The sequence below is a fragment of the Saimiri boliviensis genome, chromosome 12 (assembly GCF_048565385.1).
Source record: "Saimiri boliviensis isolate mSaiBol1 chromosome 12, mSaiBol1.pri, whole genome shotgun sequence".
Taxonomy (NCBI): domain Eukaryota; kingdom Metazoa; phylum Chordata; class Mammalia; order Primates; family Cebidae; genus Saimiri; species Saimiri boliviensis.
This window is the reverse complement of record NC_133460.1, coordinates 790946-812858: the sequence shown is the minus strand read 5'-3', so window position 1 is coordinate 812858 and position 21913 is coordinate 790946. Positions and strand designations below refer to the sequence as shown.

The 21913-nt window shown below is 50.6% G+C and overlaps 1 protein-coding gene across 9 annotated transcripts in view; it reads right to left on the bottom strand.

Annotated features, from left to right (window-relative positions):
* The window catches only part of ABCC1 (ATP binding cassette subfamily C member 1 (ABCC1 blood group)), a 187297-nt gene that overhangs the window by 46124 nt on the left and 119260 nt on the right, over positions 1–21913 (bottom strand). For 7 of the 9 annotated variants that reach the window (XM_039478044.2, XM_039478045.2, XM_074381614.1 and 4 more), the window contains 5 exons: positions 17003–17078; positions 13998–14124; positions 9432–9608; positions 6277–6444; positions 3936–4119 (listed from right to left, as the gene is read on the bottom strand). In XM_039478044.2, the coding sequence (XP_039333978.2) occupies positions 3936–4119; positions 6277–6444; positions 9432–9608; positions 13998–14124; positions 17003–17078 (732 nt within the window). The remainder of the gene's footprint in view (positions 1–3935; positions 4120–6276; positions 6445–9431; positions 9609–13997; positions 14125–17002; positions 17079–21913) is intronic. The other 2 variants (XM_074381615.1, XM_074381616.1) reach the window with 1 other exon arrangement.

Below are 21913 nucleotides of genomic sequence, written 5' to 3'. Positions count from 1 at the left end.
GAGAAAAATATTTGCCATGAGTTTAAGAGATAGTTCAAGCAAGGTTTTGAAAAGCGGCCACAGGCCAGGCACCATGACACACAACTGAAATCCCAGCACTTTGGGAGGCCAAGGAAGGACGATCTCTTGAGCCCAGGAGTTCAAGACCTGCCTGGGCAGAAGAGTGAGACCCCATCTCTATGAAACGATGTAAAAATCGATAAATAAAAATTTCTGAAAAGGAAAAATGGCCACATTGTTGAAATAAGAGTCCTTCTCCCAAGAGGACAAGGGAAGAAGCCGGCAGTGTGAAGTCGGAGAACAAAGGGCTTCTTGCTTTCGGTGCTTCAGACATCCTGGCCAGTGGATTCTCTCTGTCACGAGAGCAGGGCAAGGGGGAATTCGTCTTGAGTGTTGTAGGGTGTTTGGTGACATCACTGGCCTCTACCCTGGTGCCTGCCAGGGGTAACCTTTACTCCAGTTGTGACATCCAAACATGTCTCTAGACGTTTCCAAATGTCCCCAGGGTGGGGATAGGGTGAGTGCAATTTGTCCCCCATGGAAAGTCACTGCTCTAAGTATGAGGTTCCTAAGAAGAAACCAGAGTCATAGCAATGTGTTCCACCTTCTAGGTGTGCAGATTCTCCAGTCAATGAGCATATCCAAGGGAACACAGCACCTAAGACGTGCTGCCAAAGCTACAGAGCTCAAGGTCGGTTGGATTAGCCGATACGTGAGCTCACCCTGCCTTATCCAGATGATCCTTCCAGAAACGGAAGCAGCTGTTTCTAAACTGGAAAAGGAGGCTGCACAGAAGAAAAAGATGTCCCAGAAGAAACTGAAGACACCCCAGAAGAAACTGAAGACACCCTCAAAGAAACTGAAGACACCCTCAAAGAAACTGAAGACACCCCAGAAGAAACTGAAGACTCCCCAGAATACATATATATATTTCTTAGAAATCAGTCATCTAAATATCCCAGGAGAGAGGTCCGAATCACCCCATTCACAAACCTAATTCCTGCACAACTCCCCTCAAGGATCCTCCCAAGCCAAATACCAACACCCACCTGCCTTCGGCCTGGGTGTTCTAAAAAAAGCTGATTAATCCAACCAGGAAAACAGTTCCCCTTTAGAAAGAGCCAGAAATGTGGTTTAAACAAATCCAAGGTCATTGGCACTTCGAGTTGGCGAAGGCTGGGCAAGGCGAAACCCTGATATAAAGACTTTACAGCCAGGGCCCTTCCACAACGGAGTGGGTGGGGGAATGCCCGAGTTTGCTCTAAGACCCAAGGACTTCTACGTGTCCTGACAGGCAGGAAGTGGGTACCAGAATGGTGGGTGGTATTCACATGACCAAATTAAGTGCTGATGTACACAAAAAATAATAAAGCATCTGGCAGCCTTCCGCGTTCCATAGACACTGCTTGGATAACCTAGCGGTTGGCAAGGAACGGCAGGGCAGAACCTTTCTGGGGCTAACAGAGTTTAAGGACATTTTTTGCTCACCTGGATGGAGGGGAAGATAGAGAAATCTCACGCTGGTCAAGAGGTTCGGCTAACCCACACACTTATGATTTATAAAGCACAAAGGGTATTTTCACCTAAAAGTAGCCTGCGAAGCAGGTCAGTGAAAGACTCACTGAGATGTTGCCACAACCCATCGCTCAGGTTAAGAGACAGACAAGGGAGATTTTGCAGCAAGAAGGAACAGGCTAGACTCAAGGTAGAACTTCCCAACCACAAGGGAATGAACATGTAGAAATTCATTCTAATCAGAGAATTTAAAAGCTGACTGAATGTCAGCCATCACACACTAGCAATAAACAAAAACCCAACTTATTCATGTATTTAGTTTTGAGACATGGTCTTGCTCTGTCACCCAGGCTGGATGGAGTGCAGTGGGCATGACCTTGGCGCACAGCAGCCTCCAACTCCCAGACTCAAGCCATTTTCCCACCTCAGCCTCCCAAATAGCTGGGACTACAGGCGTATGCCACCACTCCAGCTAACTTTGTATTTTTAGTAGAGATGAGGTTTCATCACATTGCCCAGGCTGGTCTTGAACTGCTGACCTCAAGTGATCCACCTGCCTTGGCCTCCCAAAGTGCTGGGATTACAGACATGAGCCACCACGCCTGGCCACCAGCTTCTTCTTTAAACCACCAGGGCTCATGACAGCAGGATTCATAAGAGTCAGAAAGCGGAAAACAACCCAAATGCCCATCAGCCAGTGAATAAACACAGGATGGACCATCTGCACAGTGGCACATTATCCTGCAGTAAGAGGAAACGAAGCTGTAACACAGGTGAACCTTGAAAGCATCACGCTAAGTGGAAAAGCTGCCAGTCACAACATTCCACCTATTGTGATGCCATTTAAATGAAATGTCCAGAAGAAGCAAATCCAGAGACGGAAAATAGATTTGTGGTTTGCCTAGGGCTTGCGACGGCAGTGGCACGATCTCGGCTCACTGCAACCTCTGCCTCCTGAGTTCAAGCTATTTCCCTGCCTTAGCCTCCCCGGTAGCTGGGAATATAGGCATGCACCACCGTGCCCAGCTGGTTTTTGTATTTTTAGAGATGAGGTTTCATCATGTTGGCCAGGATGGTCTCGAACTCCTGACCTCAGATGATCCACCCACATCGGCCTCCTAAAGTGCTGGGATTACAGGCATGAGGCACTGTGCTCAGCCTACATGTGTAAATTACATCTCAAGAAAGCACTTACTAGAGACACTAGGATCCCCGCAGAGAAGGAGCTCCCACCCCAGGCAGACCAAGAGACCACTCAAGGAGCAGAGGATGAGAACTCAGAGACCAACTTCAGACCCAACCCTGCCCGCAGCTGCTGAGTATCCTGGGGCTGGTCACTTTGCCTGTCTGCCAGTCAGGGGCTTCCCAGTTCATTTTCCTAATGCAAAACCCGCCAGAAGGCCTGCAGGACGATCACCGTGCTGACCTCCTCTCCTGCCCCCATGTCCTGGCACACCATGGTCTGACCACACTAGCCTGTGTGTGCTATAAACAAACTGAGCTCATGCTGGTCCTGAAGCCTTCGCACTTGCTGTTCCCCACGTCTATCACACTGTTCCCAGACCTTCTCCCTGCTAGCTCCTTCCCAAGCCTATGCAACCTTCCCAGAGAGGGTTTCCCTGTCCCCTGCCTCAGTTCCCTCAATGACACACATCACTCCTCAGCCCATGGGACTGTCATTTTTTTTCCCTTTCACAGCACTTAATAGTATCTAAAATCCCTTTTTTTTTTTTTTTGGTAGAGTTGGGGTTTCAGTATACTGGCCAGGCTGGTCATGAACTCCTGGCCTGAAGTGATCCACTCACCCCAGCCTCTCTAAGTGCTGGGATTACAGGTGTGAGCCATGATGCCCGGCCCTGCTAAACTGCTTTATGAGGGAGGGAAGTGAAGCTCAGATGGGTCTGAAGGGCAGGCCTGAGGTCACACAGCTGGGGAGATCAGCATCGGGGTTTGAACCCAGATGTCACCAACCCGAGCCTACAAGCTCAACTCCCTGCTTCACCTCACAACCCTCGTGTCTCTTGTGTCACGCACGTGCTCAGGTTCTCTCAGCTCTGAGAGAGAGAAATTAAATAAATTGAATAGCTACCATCGTTCCCGTTTTTTTCTTAAGGACCCTGAAACTCAGCAGGTCCAAGGCAGGCTCCAGGAAGGCAGCAGATCCTGCCCTGAGGTCAGCTGAGCAGAAGCCTGGTGCCCCCACGCCCTAGCCGTGAAGCACCGGGACTCCCTCCCAGTTCAGCCCTGCAGAGACTAAGACAGTCTTCCAAGTTGGTTCCTTAGGGGGCTCATCTACCTCCCACCCTCACGCTCTGCTGAGCCGCCTTCCGCGGGTGGTCGGTAGTAACCTCAAGGAGGCCAATGCGGCCCTTCGAGGCGCCAGACACCCCAAGCGGGAGGAACTCCGGGGCTGCTCCTACCGTTGTCCTCTGGGTCCTGCCCCTGCTCCGCGCTGGCGTAGGTGCGCAGGAACTCAGCGAAGGCACCGTCCCGGGCCAGCAGCTCCTGGTAGGAGCCCATCTCAGAGATCTTGCCACCACTCATGACGATGATGACGTCCACCTGTGGCAGGTAGCTCACGCCGTGCGTGACCAAGATCCGCGTCTGTGGGCAAAGAGGACACGCGGCCATGTCAGCGCACACAAGCGAGACTGCCTGGCTGGGCAGTGAAGACTAACGCGGGAATGAGCCAACCAAACGTGGTGGGCAGAACTCAGGTCTGAAGGTGGGACATGCAGCTGGGATGACAGCAAGCAGGAACAGCTGAACCTATAATCCCAACACTTTGGGAAGCTCCGTCAGGAGGCTCCCTGGAGGCCAGGAGTTCGAGATCAGCCTGGCCAATATGGTGAAACCCCGTCTCTACTAAAACTACAAAAACTGAAACCAGCCAGGGAAACACAGTGAGACTCGTCTTCACAAAAAAATTTAAAAAATCAGCCAGGAATGGTGGTGCGTGCCTGTAGTCCCAGCTCCTCAGGAGGCAGGAGGATGGCTTGAGCTCAGGATGCAGAGGCTACTGTGAGCCAGGATCGTGGCACTGCACTCCAATCTGGACTCCACCCTATCTCCAAAAAAAACGAATGCGCTGGCTATGTTCCAATAAAGTTTTATTTATGGACACTGATATTTAAATTTAGTATGATTTTCGACCATTTAAAAATATAAACATCACTTCCGGCTATAGAGCCATACAAAAAGCAGGCAGTGGGCCAGATTTGCTAACCCCTGCTCTCTAAGAGAAGAATTAGGGATTGGGGTGCAGGATCAATACAAACTATTTTATTTACTTAATACACACTTTCTGAGATAGAGTCTCACTGTTTCCCAGGCTAGAGTGCAGTGATGCAATCTCAGCTCACTGCAAAATCCACCTCCTGGGTTCAAGCAATTCTCCTGCCTCAGCCTCCTGAATAGCTGTGATTACAGGTGCGTGCCACCACACCCATTTAATTTTTGTATTTTTAGTAGAGACGGGGTTTCACCATGTTGGCCAGGCCGGTCCCAAACTCCTGGCCTCAGAAGATCCACTGGTCTTGGCCTCCCAAAGTGCTGGGATTCCCCACTGTGCCCAGCTTTATTTATGTACATACATGTGCATACGTACATGCATGTATTATGAGAACGTATCCATATTCTTGTACTTTTCAATTTTGTTACCACGGGCATATACTACTTAGCAATACATTTCAGAAATGTTGCATACTTAGTATACATTTTCAGAAATGTTGTTTACGATTTTAAAATTATGTTTACACAGAATGTTAGTGGTATGTATGGGAATGCTTAGAATAATAGGTCATGTAGCATGATGCTTCCTGTATATAGAGAAGTAACAAGATAACCCTATTTAAAAAGTTTATACACAGAGTAAAAAGACTTGAAAGAAATACAAAATCTCTAACCAGTGAATGTGTATAACTGCTTCCAATTTCCTTTTTCGTGTTTTTCTTAATGTGTATTTCCTCCATGGGGATGTGTTAGTTTTAAAATCAGGGGAAACAGCCAGGTATGGTGGCTCACGGCTGTAATTCCAGCACTTTGGGAGGCCAAGACAGGCAGATCACTTGAGCTCAGGAATTTGAGACCAGCCTGGCCAACATGGTGAAACCCGCTCTACTGAAAATACAAAAAGTTAGCCAGGCGTGGTGGTGGGTGCCTGTAATCCCAGCTACTTGGGAGGCTGAGGCATGACTATCACTTGAACACAGGAGGTGGAGGTTGCAGTGAGCCAAGGTAGCCCCAGTGCACTCCAGTCTGGGCAACAATAGCGGAACTCCATCTCAAAAAAAAAAAAAAAATGTCATCAGAGGGAAAAAAAAGCCAGTGTGCACCCATTACCACAATTGCCCTATGAAAAGAACACAGGAGCTTTTTTCTATCACGTTAAGGTGTTGTGGCAATTTTCCTACCCCTCTATCCACGGCGGCCTCTGCAAGTAAGAAAATGCAGCCTACTAGGTCACAGGCAGTGTCTCAGAGTAGGATTCCCCACTGAGAAGCCAGCCCTGTGACTTACTCAGGGAGAGAGGCTTCCTTTGGCCACACAGAGGCAATGAATTTAACTCTGCGTGGAGGACTTACCCTATAAAGACAAGTACAGAAGGCTTCCAAGAGAAGCATGAGAAACGTGTTTTGTAAAGTCCAATTAAAAACAAAAAAAGCCAGCAAAAGCAAAGAACTCCCGAAGGGGACACATCCCAACTTAACCGAAGAGCAAGACAGCCAGACGCCAAGCCGCTCCCCGCCCACCAGCAGGCACCTTGTTCTTCAGCATCCCCTTGGGGCCAATCACATTTTCAAAGATGTGCTTTCCCACGTGGGCATCCACCGCCGAGAGAGGATCATCAAAGAGGTAAACGTCAGAGTTGCAGTACACGGCCCGGGCCAGGCTCACGCGTTGCTTCTGGCCCCCAGACAGGTTCACGCCCTAGGGAGAGAGATGGCAGATGAGTGGGCTTCCTGGGAAACCCTGAGGCTTAAGAAATGCAGTAGCGGGCCGGGTGTGCTGTGATCCCAGAATTTTGGAAGCCAAGGCGGGAGGATTGCTTGAGGCCAGGAGTTTGAGACCAGCCTGGGCAACGCAGGGGACCTTGTCTCTACAAAAAATAAAAAATGAGCCAGGCATGGTGGTGTGCACCTGTAGTCCCAGCTACTCAGGAGGCTAAGGTGGGAGGAAGGCTTGAATCCACAAGTTCCAGGCTGCGGTGAGTCATGACTAGGCCACCACACTCCAGCCCGGGTGACAGAATGAGACCCTGTCAAGAAAGGAGGGGAGGGGAGCAGAGAGGAAGGAAGGGGAGGGAGGAAAATGACAGGAAAGAAAGGAAGAGAGAGAGAGAGAGAAAAGGAAGGAAGGAAGGAATAAAGAAAAAGGGAGGGAGGGAGGGAGGTGGGCAGGCGGGCAAACACAGGGCCCGCTCGGGACACCCCAGGCCCAGGGCGGAGGCCCTGCAGGGCTGCACCCCACTCCTCTTCTTTGAGTGTGAGACTGAAGGCACGAGGTCCTGCCCACGCGAACCCAGAGGCAGGCTCCAGCGACACCAGCAGCAGGGAAGGAAACACAGGCACAGGGTTTAGCCCCATCTGTAAAGTGGGCAAAGGAGAAAGTGCGAGTCTCCCGTGAAGTGCTGGGCAGGGCATGTGGGGCACAGCAAGCGCTCAGCGAAGGGTGGCTGGTGGCGCCCAATCCTGCTGGCTGGTGGGAAGGCCCTGATCACTTAGTCTCAGGGACGGCGCAGGTGGACGGGGTGATGCTCTTGTTGCTGCTGCCCTTGGTAACAGCTGCCGTGGGTGCCAGCTTACTCTGGATCTGTCATTGCCCAGCAAAGCCACATCCAGGTGAATCAAGCTCCAACCTGGGGACGCTTAAATCCAGCCCAAGTCCGTCACCAGGAGAACAGACAACGCATGGACCGGCAGCAGCGCCAGCTCCCATCATGACAGAGAAGTCAACACCATCTCCCTCTATGGCTGGAAATCAAGGGGACACACACTGGGTCTCACTGTAATCTCCACCTCCTGGGTTCAAGCAATCCCCTCACTTCAGCCTCTCAAGTAGCTGGGACGACAGACGCACACCACCATGCCTGGCTAATTTTTGTATTTTTCTGTAGAGATGAGGTTTTCCCATGTTACCCAGGCTGGTCTTGAACTCCTGATGTCAGGCAATCCTCCCACGGTGGCCTCCCAAACTGCTGGGATTATAGGCGTAAGCTAATGCACCCAGCCAATAATTGTTTATTTCCAAGGAGCTGTAGACTTACTTCAATTTTTAAAAATCATTCATCAAGTAAGAAAGCCAATGGAGCCCCTGGCCTATAACTGAAAACAGAAATGGGCCAGTGCTTTGCACAGGTCTTCAAACGGAGACACACCAGACAACTGCCACGGGGCGCCAGAGGCAAGGCAAGCGGCCGGGCAAGCAGCAGGGGAGGGCACCCCAAGCCTGGAAGGCTCAGCCCAAGGTGGGGAGTGGACAGGGGCCGGGGTTGCTGAAGAACAGCAGGAAAACCTGGTGGCTGGAGCACAGTGGGGGGGGAGGGGGGAGGGGGAGGAGGGGGAGGGGGAGGGGGGAGGGGGGAGGGGGAGGGGCTGCAGCGGTGAGAAAAACAGAAGGGCTCTTTTAGTGATGACAAAACGAACAGGTAAGAACATGGACACAGGAACCATGCGCTCCACAGTTCTGTGGCTGTGTGGCCTCAGGCAAGTCACTTGGCCTCTCTGTGCCTCCTTTTCCTCAATGATTACCTGGGTATAACAACAAATTCCACCCATGGGCTTGCTGTGAGGAGGAAATACATGTAAAACGTTTAGCATAGTTCCCAGCACACAGAAAATGCTCAAGTTATAGGCCAGGCACAGTGGCTCACATCTGTAATTCCAACACTTTGAGAGGCAGAGGTGGGCAGATCACCTGAGGCCAGGAGTTCAAGACCAACCTGGCCAACACAGTGAAACACCATCTCTACTAAAAATACAGAAATACGCTGGGCATGGTGGCAGGTGCCTATAGTCCCAGCTACTCAAGAGGCTGAGGCAGGAGAATCACTTGAACCCAGGAGGCGGGGGGTACAGTGAGCCAAGATTGTGCCATTACACTCCAGCCTGGACAACAGAGCAAGACTCCATCCATCTCAAAAAAAAAAAAAAAAAAAAGAACTTTGAGAGGGTGAGGCCAGCAGATCACTTGAGGTCAGGAGTTGGAGACCACCCTGGTCAACATAGTAAAACCCCACCTCTACTAAAAATCCAAAAATTGGCTGAGAGTGGTGACACACACCTGTAAACAATGGAGGCTGAGGCATGAGGATCCCTAAAACCTGGGAGGGGGAGGCTGCAGTGAGTGGAGGTCATGCCACTGCAATCCAGCCTGGGCAACAGAGCAAGACTCTGTCTTATAAAAACAAAGAAAGCAAAAATGCTCAGTTAGTGTTAGCTAACGTGCTATTCTCCTTATTATGGCTGTTCTGACAGGGACTGTGGGCATCTGAATCCACACCCCTCCTCCCAACAGCATGCCCTTTGTCATGTGACTTCGCAGTCATGTGACCACAAAGGTAGCATGTGCTTCCCTTCTGGTCCCTTGCCTTGGAGCTTAGCCAAGTGACTTGCTTTGTGGGTGTAAGGGACAGTGTACTTTAAGGGGCACTTCATGCTTTTTGGGAGGTTACCATGAGAAAAGCCTCCCTGTGGAAAGCTGCTGACCCCTCGCCCAGTCCCCAGCAAGCAGCTCTGTCTGGGAGGCCTGAGCCACACCCACAGCCTGGAGCCAAGCTTAGCTGGCCTGTGGCCTGCAGCAGAGCCACCCAGCTGAGCCCCACCGGGTCAGCTGATTACAGTCAACTCACAAACCACTGACATTCTGAGAGTGCAACAGCTGACTGATCCAGGGGCCAGCGGTGAAACTATACTGACCTTCTCACCGATCTCTGTCCGATCCCCGCTGGGCAGGATTTCCAGGTCTGGGAGGAGGGCACAGGCCTGTATCACAGACTTGTAATACTGTTCCTCCAGCTGACATCCAAAAAGGATGTTTTCTCGGAGAGAATCATTCTGAATCCAGGCCTGCTGCGGCACATAGGCCAACGAGCCCTACATGCAAATCGAGAGAGGTGAGACAAGACACACAGACAGATCTCATCAACAAGACAGCAGCTGGCCCACCCTCCTGCTAGGAGGGCCTCACTTCACAAGTCATTTTCATCACACCTACTGGTTTGACAAGAGGGAAACTGAGTCACAAAGGACAACAGACGCCAGGGCTAGGATCAGAACACATACCAGGTGAATCACTGACTCCAATACCAGGAGGTAAAGAGTTGATCTCCTCATTGACGAGATTACAGTTGCTTATTTAGTAGCTAGCTAGTAACTACTTGCCTCCAGTGGTGGTGACGAACATCCCTGCTTCCCAAGAGCAGAAGTCCCTGGCATCACCAAAAACTACTTGATTACAGTTACAGTGAATGCAAAGAGAGAAAGACACATGACATTTTTTAAAAATCTGACTTGGCCCGGGCGTGGTGGCTCACACCTGTAACCCCAGCACTTTAGGAGGCAGAGGAGGGCAGATCATGAGGTCAAGAGGTCGAGACCATCCTGGCCAACATGGTGAAACCTGTCTCTACTAAGAATACAAAAATTAGCTGGGCGTGGTGGTGCGTGCCTGTAATCCCAGCTACTCAGGAGGCTGAGGCAGGAGAATTGCTTGAACCCAGGAGGCAGAGGTTGCAGTGAGCGAAGATCATGCCATTGTACTCCAGCCTGGGCAGCAAGAGCAAGACTCCATCTCAGGAAAAAAAAAAAAAAAAAAAAAAAAAAAAAGAAGTTGTCTAACTTGACTAGGCGCAGTGGCTCATGCCTGTAATCCTAGTACTTTGGGAGGCCAACGTGGGCAGATCACTTGAGGCCAAGAGTTCAAAGCCAGCCTAGGCAACATAGAGAAACCCCATCTGTAATAAAAATAGAAAAATTAGCCAGGCACGGTGTTGTGCATCTGCAGTCCCAGCTCCTTGGGAGGCTGTGATGGGAGGACACGGAGGCTGCAGGAGCTGAGATTGTACCACACCACACCACTCCAACCTGGGCCACAGAGCAAGACTCTGTCTCAGAAAAATAAAAAATAAAGACTGCCCTAGTTTGGGACATCAGGGGAGGATCCTTGAGGAAAGAGCCTTGCTAAAAATTAAAGCAAATACTCTTACATCAAACATCCATTTCAAAGGTTTATTTTTATTTCATGTCATGCATCACAAACAGCATGAGAATAAAGGCTAGAGTAAGGATATTTGTTTCTTGAATTTTGCTAATAAAAATGCTGAAGTAGTTAAAAATTTTCTCTCCATCCATTTGTTACGTTTGTAGAAACAATCTCCCCATGTTGCCGAGCCTGGTCTCGAACTCCTGGACTAAGCCTCCCGAAGTGCTGGGATTATAGGCATGGGTCATGATGCCTGGCCCAAACCTATTTTTAGACAAGGACCAAAGTGAAGAATGAGTCCGTTTCGTGAGGAGAAGAGGGAAGAGTATTCAGGTCCGAGGGGGAAGCACAGCAAAGGCCTAGTATTTGGCACATTCCAGGAACAGAAAGGCCACAGTGACAGGAGCACAGATCAGAAAACAGATCAGGGACCGTAAGGGGCCTATACGTGGTGAGGAGCAGCGGCTTTATTGGAAGGGCAATGGGACGCCCCTGAAAATGCTTTTTCTTTCTTTTTTTTTTTTTTTAAGTAAGTCTCACTGTCGCCCAGTCTGGAATACAGTGGTGCAATCTCGGCTCACTGCAACCTCCGCCTTTGGGTTCAAGGAATTTTCCTGCCTCAGCCTCCTGAGTAGCTGGGATTACAGGCACGTGCCACCAGGCCTGATAATTTTTATATTTTTAGTAGAGACAAGGTTTTGCCATGGTGAGCAGGCTGGTCTCAAACTCCTGACTTCAGGTGATGCACCTGCTTTAGCCTCCCAAAGTGCTGGGATTACAGGCATAAGCAACCACACCCAGCCACAGGGTTCTTGAATAAGAGAATTCTAGAGAGGGCAAAGCTGACAGCAGGTCCCAGGTGCCCTGATCCTTACTCTAAATTCTCAGATAGTTAACTAACCTACAGACTTGAATATCCTAACTTACAAGAAGCCAAAATGTCAACATAGGTGCCTTACCAAACAACCCACAAAAAATTCAGAACAAATATATACAAACCACACCAACTACAACATTTGGGAAAAGACAAACACTTTATACACAGTTCTAGCATTCCCCTTACCAGAGAAAAGTCACCAATAATAAGTACTTATCTGGCCTGAAATGACAATAGTGCGGGGATAGCAGAAACCTGGGGTTAAGAAAACAGGAAGCCATGTGGATCCCACCATGATGTGGGACTTTTCTTCCATTAATCCAGCTCTCAGAGTTCATGCATCTTCTTTTATGGCAGGAACTTGAAAGTAATGATCGAACAGTTCTTAAAACAACAGCTAAAGGTCATGAGTTTGGAGCCAACCACAATGTATACTTTCTAAAGGCACTGTATAAATACCGAATCAAGGGTTTTGCTCAGAAATGAAATTAGGCCAGGAGCGGTGACTCATGCCTGTCATCCCAGCACTCAGGGAGGCCGAGGCAGGCAGATGACCTGAGGTCAGGAGTTTTAGACTACCCAGGCCAACATGATGAAACCCTGTCTCTACTAAAAATACAAAAATTAGCCGGGCATGGTAGTGGCGCGTGCCTGTAATCCCAGCTACTAAGGTGGCTGAGGCAGGAGAATCATTCACTTGAACCCAGGAGGTGGAAGTTGCAGTGAGCTGAGATCTCGCCACTGCACTCCAGCCTGAGCAACAAAGCAAAACTGTTTCAAACCAATTCAAACTTGACGTTCCCAAAGGCAGATTCCAAGAGACAAATGTGCAGTTGCACAGACACTAAACAGGTACAGGCTAGTATGCCTGGGACACATGAGGTTCAACAGCTACTAGATTTTTTTTTCTCAATGCAGGACTTGTTAGAGCCTTTAATTTGCTAATGTTTATTATAAATCTCCAAGAGGGAGGGGTCAGAGTATGTCTGCATTATTTTCCAAGCTTGTTTGAGCTTGGAGTTCTTTTTTTTGAGACGGAGTCAATCTTGTCACCCAGGCTGGAGTGCAATGGCACAATCTCAGCTCACTGCAACCTCCGCCTCCTGGGTTCAAGCAATTCTATCACCTCAGCCTCCTGAGTAGCTGGGATTACAGGCACCTACGGCCATACCTGGCTAATGTATTTTTAGTACAGATAAGGTTTTGTCATGTTGGCCAGGCTGGTCTTGAACTCGCACCCTCGTGATCCACCCACCTCAGCCTTCCAAAGTGCTGGGATCACACGTGTGAGCCACCGCACCCAGCCAAGCCTGGGGTTCTTTATCTCCCAGTCTTCCTCCAAGATGAGCTGGGCTGGAGACCACGCTCCTGGAAACGATGGTAAGAAAACTTCCAGGGCCGTACTGTTACGCTAGGAAAAGCCTTCGATGGGGCACAAACTAAATGCACACCAAGGCTGTTGATTTCCAGTGGGACTTATTTGTAAATCAGCCTCTTAAGTTCATTCCTGGGGAAGTTCAACTTAATTCAAAGTACACTATTTATCAGCAGTGAAACTGCAGTCTTCTTTAGCCCCATATTAAGAATTCAACAAACACTAAAAATTTAAACTGCTCCCTTTAAAGAATGATCTAATAAAATATTCCAACCACATAAATATTTTTTTTTGTTCTATTTGTAAGAAAAGACACCCAGAGATTCCATAAAGAACAACCCAGAGAGACTCAGCGACAGGCAGAGACGCACGGGAAGGAGAGACAGGCCACGTTCCACAGGGAGACTTCACGGGTCTACTAAATATGTATTAAGTGGCCAGGCGTGGTGGCTCACGCCTGTAATCCCAACACTTTGGGAGGCCGCGGCAGGCAGATCACTTGAGGTCAGGAGTTCAAGACCAGCCTAGCCAACATGGTAAAACCCTGTCTCTACTAGAAAACATAAAAATTAGCTAGACATGGTGGTACATGCCTACAATCTCAGCTACTCGGGAGGCTGAAGCAGGAGAATCACCTGGACCCAGGAGGCAGAGGCTTCAGTAAGCCAAGATCACACCACCGCACTCCAGCCTCGGTGACAGGGCCTGACCCTGTCTCAAAAAAACTAAACAAAACAAAAAAAGCTTAATAAGGAGATAACAAAATAGGTATGTATTAAGTACCTACTACATACTGGGCACTATTCTAAGTGCGATACAGATGGAAATAAATGATACCAAAATCCTGCCTTCTAGGATGACACAGAGCAGAACAGAAAGGATGAGGGAAAAGGAACGACGCAGGAGGAGGAAGACACGGTTCTGCTCCCACTTCTGGCAGAGGCACAGTCAAAAGAAACGGCATCGTTTTTGGGCTTTTCCTGAGGTCACCAGCTTCCCGCCGCCCCTCCTTGCTGGTCCCCATCCTACCTTGACAGCCACGTGCCCCTCCACTTTCTCCATCTCGGCCAAGAGGGCCGAGAGCAGCGACGACTTTCCGCAGCCCACCTGGCCCACCACGGCCACCAAGGCACCTTCCGGGATGGAGAAGGTGATGCTGAAACGACACCGCACACTTCCTCAGCCGCGCTGGATGAGGCCTGCCGGGCTGACGCCCCTGCCTACCGAGCCTCAGTTTACCCCAAGCAGAGACAGAGAGAAGACAGGGCCGTCGTAAGCACTGAAGGCCTCAGCACTCCTTCTGTTTCTACTGCTGAGTTCAGTTCAGTGACCCGTCTCGGGGGGCCTCCGGGTACAAGACAGGTGACAGGTGTACCTCAGAGAACAGAGGCAGAGAATGAGCTCAGGAATCTTGTCACACCAGGCCAAGTGAGGGGCAGAAACTTCACTAGTGGCACAGGCAAGGTCTGAAAAGAGAGGGCACCTCAAGACAAACTCTGGGGCCAGGTGCGGTGGCTCACGCCTGTAATGCCAACACTTTGGGAGGCCCAGGTAGGTAAAGCACGAGGTCAAGAGTTCGAGACCAGCCTAGCCAAAATAGTAAAACCCCGTCTCTACTAAAAATTAAAAAAAAAAAAAAAATTAGCCCAGCATGGTTGTGGGCACCTGTGGTCCCAGCTACTCAGGAGGCTGAGGCAGGAGAATCGCTTAAACCGCAGAGGCAGAGGCTACAGTGAGCGGAGATCGCGCCACTGCGCTCCAGCCTGAGGGAGAGCACGAGACTCCGTCTCAAACTAACAAACAAAAACTCCGACAGAAAAGGAGGAAAGTCCCAGACACAGAAACACGGGGAAAGCAGGACAAGGGTTTAAAGGGGCGACGGCATGGGGTGTGAACAGCGATGAGATGGCGCTGAGATGGGTGGTGGCCAGGCCCGGCAGCAACTAGAAGGGCGCCCTGGAAGGACGCTGTGTTAAGACGCCTGGCCGCGGCCAGCGGGAGCGACCGAAGGGTCGAAGAGGGAGACGGACTTGAGTAAATCCGAGCTGAACTTCAGGAAGTTGTCTCTGTTGGAATCACCCTTTAACAAACAGCAGAAAGCAAAACACTAAGCTCCACGTTCCCCCCCAAGACCTCCGTGAAGCAGGACAGCCCCACCCGATGCCCAGTGCCCGCGGCACTGCCAGAGCGGCGTCTCCAATCTCCCAGGGAAGGCGGCACACCCGAGGCTTCGCTGGGATCACATACATGGAATGTGCTTTTATTTATTTGATTTATTTATGCATTGTTTTCTGAGATGGAGTCTCAGTCTGTGGCCCAGGGCGGAGTGCAGTGGCGTGATCTCGGCTCACTGCAACCTCTGCCTCCAAGGTTCAAGTGATCCTCCTGCTTCAGCCTCCCGCGTAGCTAAAATCGCAGATGAGCACCACCACACCCAGCAAATTTTTGTATTTTTAGCAGAGATGGGGTTTCCCCATGTTGGCCAGGCTGGTCACAAACCGCTGATCTCCAGTGATCTGCCTCACAAAGTACTGGGATTACAGGCAGGCACCACCACATCCAGCTAATTTTCACATTTTTAGTAGAGATAGGGTTTCACCACGTTGGCCAGCTGGTCTTGAACTTCGGACTTCAGGTGATCTGCCCGCCGGGGCCTCCCACAGTGCTGGGATGACGGGCGTGAGCCACCGCCCCCAGCAGAATATGCTTTTTAACTGCTGCCCTTCTGATGTCACAGTATCAGTGGAAATGCTGATAGTTGTTGCTGTCACCGACTGTTTCATTCTTACTACACTGCTGCATGATGGCACTTACAGGCTTTCTGTTCCTGAGCTGGGAGGGAGGGATTACGGGGCCTGAGAGGGCCAGAGCCCAGTGAGACAGTACCTGCCATTACCCATGTGAGACTGAAACATTCTTACAGGCTGACAAGAGAAAAGGGTTAGAGAGAGGTTCTGGGGGCCCATGGTGGGAAGGTAACTCGAAGAGCAAAACCATTTGGTCAGGAAAGGGACACAGATCCAGATTAGTTGTGGGGCTCAACAAGAGAGAATAGCTACAGTTGAAGCAGGCAGGATTTAAGTTAGACATAAGGAAGAACTTCCTAAGCATGTAGTCTCACCGTGAATTGTCAATGCAGGCTTTACACAGATTCTTTTCTCTGGAGAGTTTTTCTCCTACATGACAAAACATGGCAGCGATCTGGCTACCCAGGCATAAGCTAAACCTCTAAAAGGGCCCCACTGCCCCTGTGGTTTGTGGATTCCTTTAGAGGACCTCAAGCAGCTGCTGATCAAGGCCTCTGGTCAGAAAAGAATGAGAGGTGCTTAACAAGATGCCTGGGGATGAGGTCAACTTCCTAGATACCACGTGCTGGGGAACGGTAAGGACTGTCGCACGTGGGGTACCGGGTAGAGCTGATGAGAAGGACGGGCCGGGCAGCTGAGGAGCACCGGAGCTCAGCAGCATCACGGCCTCTGACTGAGCCTGGCCAGTCAACACACTCAGTGTCTGCAGTCACAGTGACTGAATCATGGAGGGCAGAGGACCCAATCTGGGTCAGTAAGAAGCAGGCAGGTCTCCTACTAGCAGGACACACAGCGGGAGCTGCCGGGGCCATTTGCAATCACAAGGGGAGAGGATGGGTAAGGATGAAGCAGCCCAGGACAAAGTGGAACAAAGAGAACATGCAGAAAGTTCTGAGGGCAAAGTCCCTGGATCACACCATACCTGAAAACAGAACTTCCCACTTACGGGAGTCAAAACCCCCCATGTTGTCTAAGCCTAGCTGTCCAAGGCTGCTGTGACTTACAATCAGAGGGAACCCTCTGTGCTGGGCACCTTTGTGTCTGCTTCTCGGGACAGCCCAAGGAGGTGTACCTGGACCGATTTTCCAGATGGGTAAGCTGGCACTTAGAAGGGCAGAGTGAGTTGTTCAAGGTCACAGAGACGGGGTGCGGTGGGAATGTAAACCCACCTTTGACCAAAGCCCTGTGGCTCTCTCCACCCCATCACGTGTGCGTGTCCCGGCTTACCCATTCAGCGTGGGAGGCTCGCTCCTGGCCCAGGTGAACGTGGCGTTCCTCACAGTGATGCTGTTCGTGCCCCCACCTGGAGAGCACAGAGAGAACACGTCAGACCCAGGCTGAGCTGTGGGACTCCGCATAACACCCTCTTTTTCTGCCCAAGTGGTTCCACCCCAGACGCTCGACATGAGTGGCACCGGGCATTATCTGGTAACGTGAGCCACAGGTTACCCCAACCTGCAGTTTTGGAGGCAGCCCCCGACCCAGAAAGCAGAAAGAAACGGCAAGAAGGCTGTCCTTGTAAGACGGGGTTGCACCATCCAGACGCCCATCTCCGAGATGACTCCAGAGGCGGGGACCCCAAGGGGGTTACTCAGTGCTCTGGACGCCCTGGCACCTCTCAGGCAGGTCCAGGGCAGCCCCAGCTGGGAGGGCCGCGCGGCGGCCAAGGTCGATGGGAAACAGGTGGTGTCCATGTGCAACGCTCTCTCCATCGGGGAGGCCCGCATCACACCACTGGGCCCTCTTTGAGGTTCCAAGGGAGGTCGTTCACCCTCCTCCCGTGTACTCTCTCTCTTCCTCCCGCAGCCACACCACCCACACACATCGCAGCAGGTGGATCTTTCTAAAACACCCGTCACAACGCAAAAAAAAAAAAGAGGATACAAAACAGGCAGCGCAGTATCAGAGCACGGGGGAGGGGCGAGTGTTGGAGACAAAGCCCACATTATATGGCGCCGAGTTTCCGTCTTCTTCTGGGACAGGGTCTGGCTCTGTCGCCCGGGCTGGAGTGCGGTGGCACTATCTCGGCTGACTGCGACCTCCACTCCCAGGATCGAGCGATTCTCCCACATCAGCCTCCTGAGCAACTGGGACTGCGGGACAAGCGCCGTCACGGCCCGCCGACTTTTTTTCTCCTGTGTTTTTTGTAGAGACAGGGTCTTGGCGTGGCTGCCGAGGCTCCTCTCGAACTCTTGGCCTCAAGGGATCGGCTGACCTCAGCCTCCCAAAGTGCTGAGACTCCAGGCGTGAGAGACCACGCCCGGCCGGCTCCGTGCTTCTAAAGCTCCTGGCCCCTCTGTCTTCTTTTACCTTTCCTACTGTTATTATCCTTTTATTCCATGTCTCTCACTTAAAAGAAACGCAGGCCAGGCACCGTGGCTCACGCCTGTAATCCCAGCACTTGGGGAGGCTGAGGCAGGCAGGTCACCTGAGGTCAGGAGTTGGAGACCAGCCTGGTCAACATGGTGAAACCCCGTCTCTACTAAAAATATAAAATTAGCCAGGTGTGGTAGCAGGCACCTGTAATCCCAGCTACTTGGGAGGCTAAGGCAGGAGAATCGCTTGAAACCCAAAGGCGGAGGTTGCAGTGAGCAGAGATTGTGCAACGGCACTCCAGCCTGGGCAACGGAGTCAGACTCCATCTCAAAAAAAGAAAAGAAAGAAAGAAAGAAAAAGACAGAAAAGCAACTCTCTGAATTATGTAAAACCATCCAAAATTAACACAGGAGTATTTCTGTTTAAGTTGTCAAATGAAGAAGTAACTTCCTCCATGCATCAAAGAAACAAAATGCCTGCAGAGAGGGGAAGTTCCTGGTTAACCTAGATTAACCTTCTCACTCAGCTTTCAAAAGAGAGGATGTGGAATGAGCAAAGGGGGAGCTCCTAGGTAAGGAATTTAAGAAAAGCCAGTGGAGTGAGAGAGGTTGCAGACAACAGTCAGGCTTGGGAGCGGAAAGCTGCCAAGGGGGCCCCACTGGCTAGAGCATGCTAAACATTCCACAAAGCCCAACCTAGGAGGCCACTATTAAGGCAGGAAGGAGGCAACGGGGTGCTGCTGGCACCCCAGGCCCAGGGATTTCCTGCATTGAGTTGTGAACAACTTCAGTAGCAAGAAGCCCCCTCTGGCTGCCTCAAATTTCAGCCTGTGTTTTGCAGAGAAATCTGACCCCAGAGCAGATGGAACCATTCCCTTATCATGTGAGGCGATGTGGGAGACTGGGGCAGCAGAAACCAGATGCCCACAGCCCAGGGATGTTGGGAGGAGGCGGCCACATCCTCTTGGGCCATGGTTCTCAACTGGAGGCAACTATGCTCCTCAAGGAGCATCTGGCAATGTCTGGAGACATTTTTCGGTGGCGAAAATTGGGGTGGGTGCCCTGTATCTAACGGGCAGAGTCCAGGGCTGCTGCTCACCTTCCCACAGGGCACACGACAGTCCCCAGCAACAAAGAATCACGTGTCTCCAAACGTCAGGAGCTCCCAGGATAAGAAATCCCACCCCAAGGGGCTGAGCTAAAGATGCTGAGGTCGTGTCGCTGAGACTGGAGAAGTGACAACTCCCACGATCTGTTTAGCACCTTCTATGCACCAGGTGCTGTGTCAATTGTGTTAAATGTTTTAGGTGCCACTGAAAACACATAAGCGCCTGTGAAGTGCCAGACACGGCTCACATGGTATAACCAACATTTACTCACAGTCTTCTGACCACATTCATTGGACTCTGGAGCCAGACAGTATGCGTTTGAATCCTGAGGCTACCACTTTGTAGCTGGGTAACAATGGGCAAGTTACTTAACTTCTTTGTGCCTTTTTTTTTTTTCCTTTTTTGAAATAGGGTCTCACTCTGATGCCCAGGCTGGAGGATGGCAGCATGATCATAGCTCACTGTAACCTTGAATTCCTGGGATCAATCAATCCTCCTGCCTCAGCCTCTCAAATAACTAGGACTACAGGTGCACCACCATGCCTGGTTTTTAAATTTGTTTCAACATGGTCTCACTGTATTACCCAGACTGGTCTCAAACTCCTGGCCTCAAGCAATCCTCCTGCCTTGGTCTCCCAAAGGGCTAGGATTCTAAGTACGAGCCATGGCACCCAGCCTGTGCCTCACTTTTTCATTTGTAAAATACAGTTGACAATCATGCAATCGACTTCAGAGGGTTGTGGTGGGGTGTTTATGAGTCAGTGCACACAGAGCACTTGCAACAATGGTCGGCACTTAGTAGATGCTCTGTAAATCTCATTGAGGCAACACTCTATGGCCTGGAAGAGCGCCAACTCTACCGACTGGCTGTGGGTGTGAATGCTGACTCTTCATCAGCTGTGTAATCTCAGGCAAGTTGCAGAGGCCACTTTCTTCATCTGGAAAATGGGGGTTTCCGTCACCTTCTTCTAGAGGTGCCATGGTGAGTCATGAACAACTTGGTACATTAATATCCTTGGAACACAACATGCACAGCAGGGGCTTTATAAGTTACAGTGTCACTGTACTTACTGCCATGAGTAGTATTCTTTTTTGAGATAGAGTCTCGCTCTGTCACCAAGGCTGAAGTGGAGATCGCGTCACTGTACTCCAGCCTGGGCGACGGAGCAAGACTCCGTTTCAAAAAACAAAAAGAAAAAAACAGCAAAAGAACAACAACAAAAGCTGGTGTGATCTCGGCTCACCGCCACCTCTGCCCCCAGTTCAAGCCATTCTCCTGCCTCAGCCTCCTGAGTAGTTGGGATTACAGGTGTGCGCCACTATACCCAACTAATTTTTGCATTTTTAATCGAGGTGAGTTTTCACCACGTTGGCCAGGCTGGTCTCAAACTCCTAACCTTAAGTGATCCACTCGTCTCAGCCTCCCAAAGTGCTGGGATTACAGGCATGAGCCACCGTGCCCAGCCTAATATGTATTATTAAGTGCCTGGAGAGATGGTTGCTGACAAGAGCCCTTGCACAGGGGGATGAGCTGGGCAATGATAAATTAACAAACCACAAAATAAACAAACCTGCCAATAAAAATCCATGGCCGGGCTGAGCGTGGCAGCTCACACCTGTAATCCCAGCACTTTGGGAAGCCAAGGCGGGTGGATCACAAGGTCAGGAGATCAAGACCAACATGGTGAAACCCTGTTTCTACAAAAAATACAAAAATTAGCTGGGCATGGTGGTGGGCGCCTGTAATCCCAGCTACTGGAGAGGCTGAGGCAGGAGAATCACTAGAACTCCGGAGGCGGAGGTTGCAGTGAGCCGAGATCGTGCCACTGCACTCCAGCCTGGCAACAGAGCAAGACCCTTTCTCAAAAAAAAAAAAAAAAAAAAAAATCCATTGCCTGGCACAGTGGCTCATGCCTGTAATCCCAGCACACTGGGAGACTGAGGCAGAAGGACTCTTGAGCCTAGGTGTTCAGGACCAACTTGAGCAACAAAGCAAGACCCTGTCTCTCTAAAAAAAAAATTAGTATTAGGGAGAAAAAAAAAAAAAAGGTCAGGTGCAGTGGCTCATGCCGGTAAGCCCAGCACTTAGGGAACAGGAGACGTGAGTGGACTGCTTGAGCTGAGGAGTTCGAGACCAGCCTGGGCAACATGACAAGACCCTGTCTCCACAAAACATACCAAAAAATGAGCCAAGTATGGTGCTGTCTGCCTGCAGTTCCAGCTACTTGGGAGGCTGAGGATAGAAGATCACCTGAGCCTGCAAACTCAAGGCTGCAGTTAGCCGTGACTGCACCACTGCATTCCGGCCGGGAATGAGACCCTGACTCAAAAACAAAAACAATTCCAAATAACACTCAGCCACAGATAATTTCGTTTCCCTTATCTAGATACAACAGGGGCTGAGACTTAAGTTTACACAGCTTGTGGGTGGTGGAGGCGGGCCAGCCTCCAGAGTCCTCATTTAGCCCAGAATAGAAACAAGGTCAAAGCCCTGGAAAGTGACTCCCAGGGGGAAGCCTCGCCCAGCAGCTGCCTCTCAGCAAGAAAACAAAAGTGCAAGTTCAAGTTCACCCTCCTGGGAAGTATTAGACAAGACAGCGGCCTAGGAGGCCGGGCTTCCCTTCCCTTCCTCGGGCTCTGGGGTCCCGAAGACAAGCAGCTGGGCAGAGTCAAACCTGAGAGCAGCCAAGGCAAAGAACAGCAAGTAGGGAGGA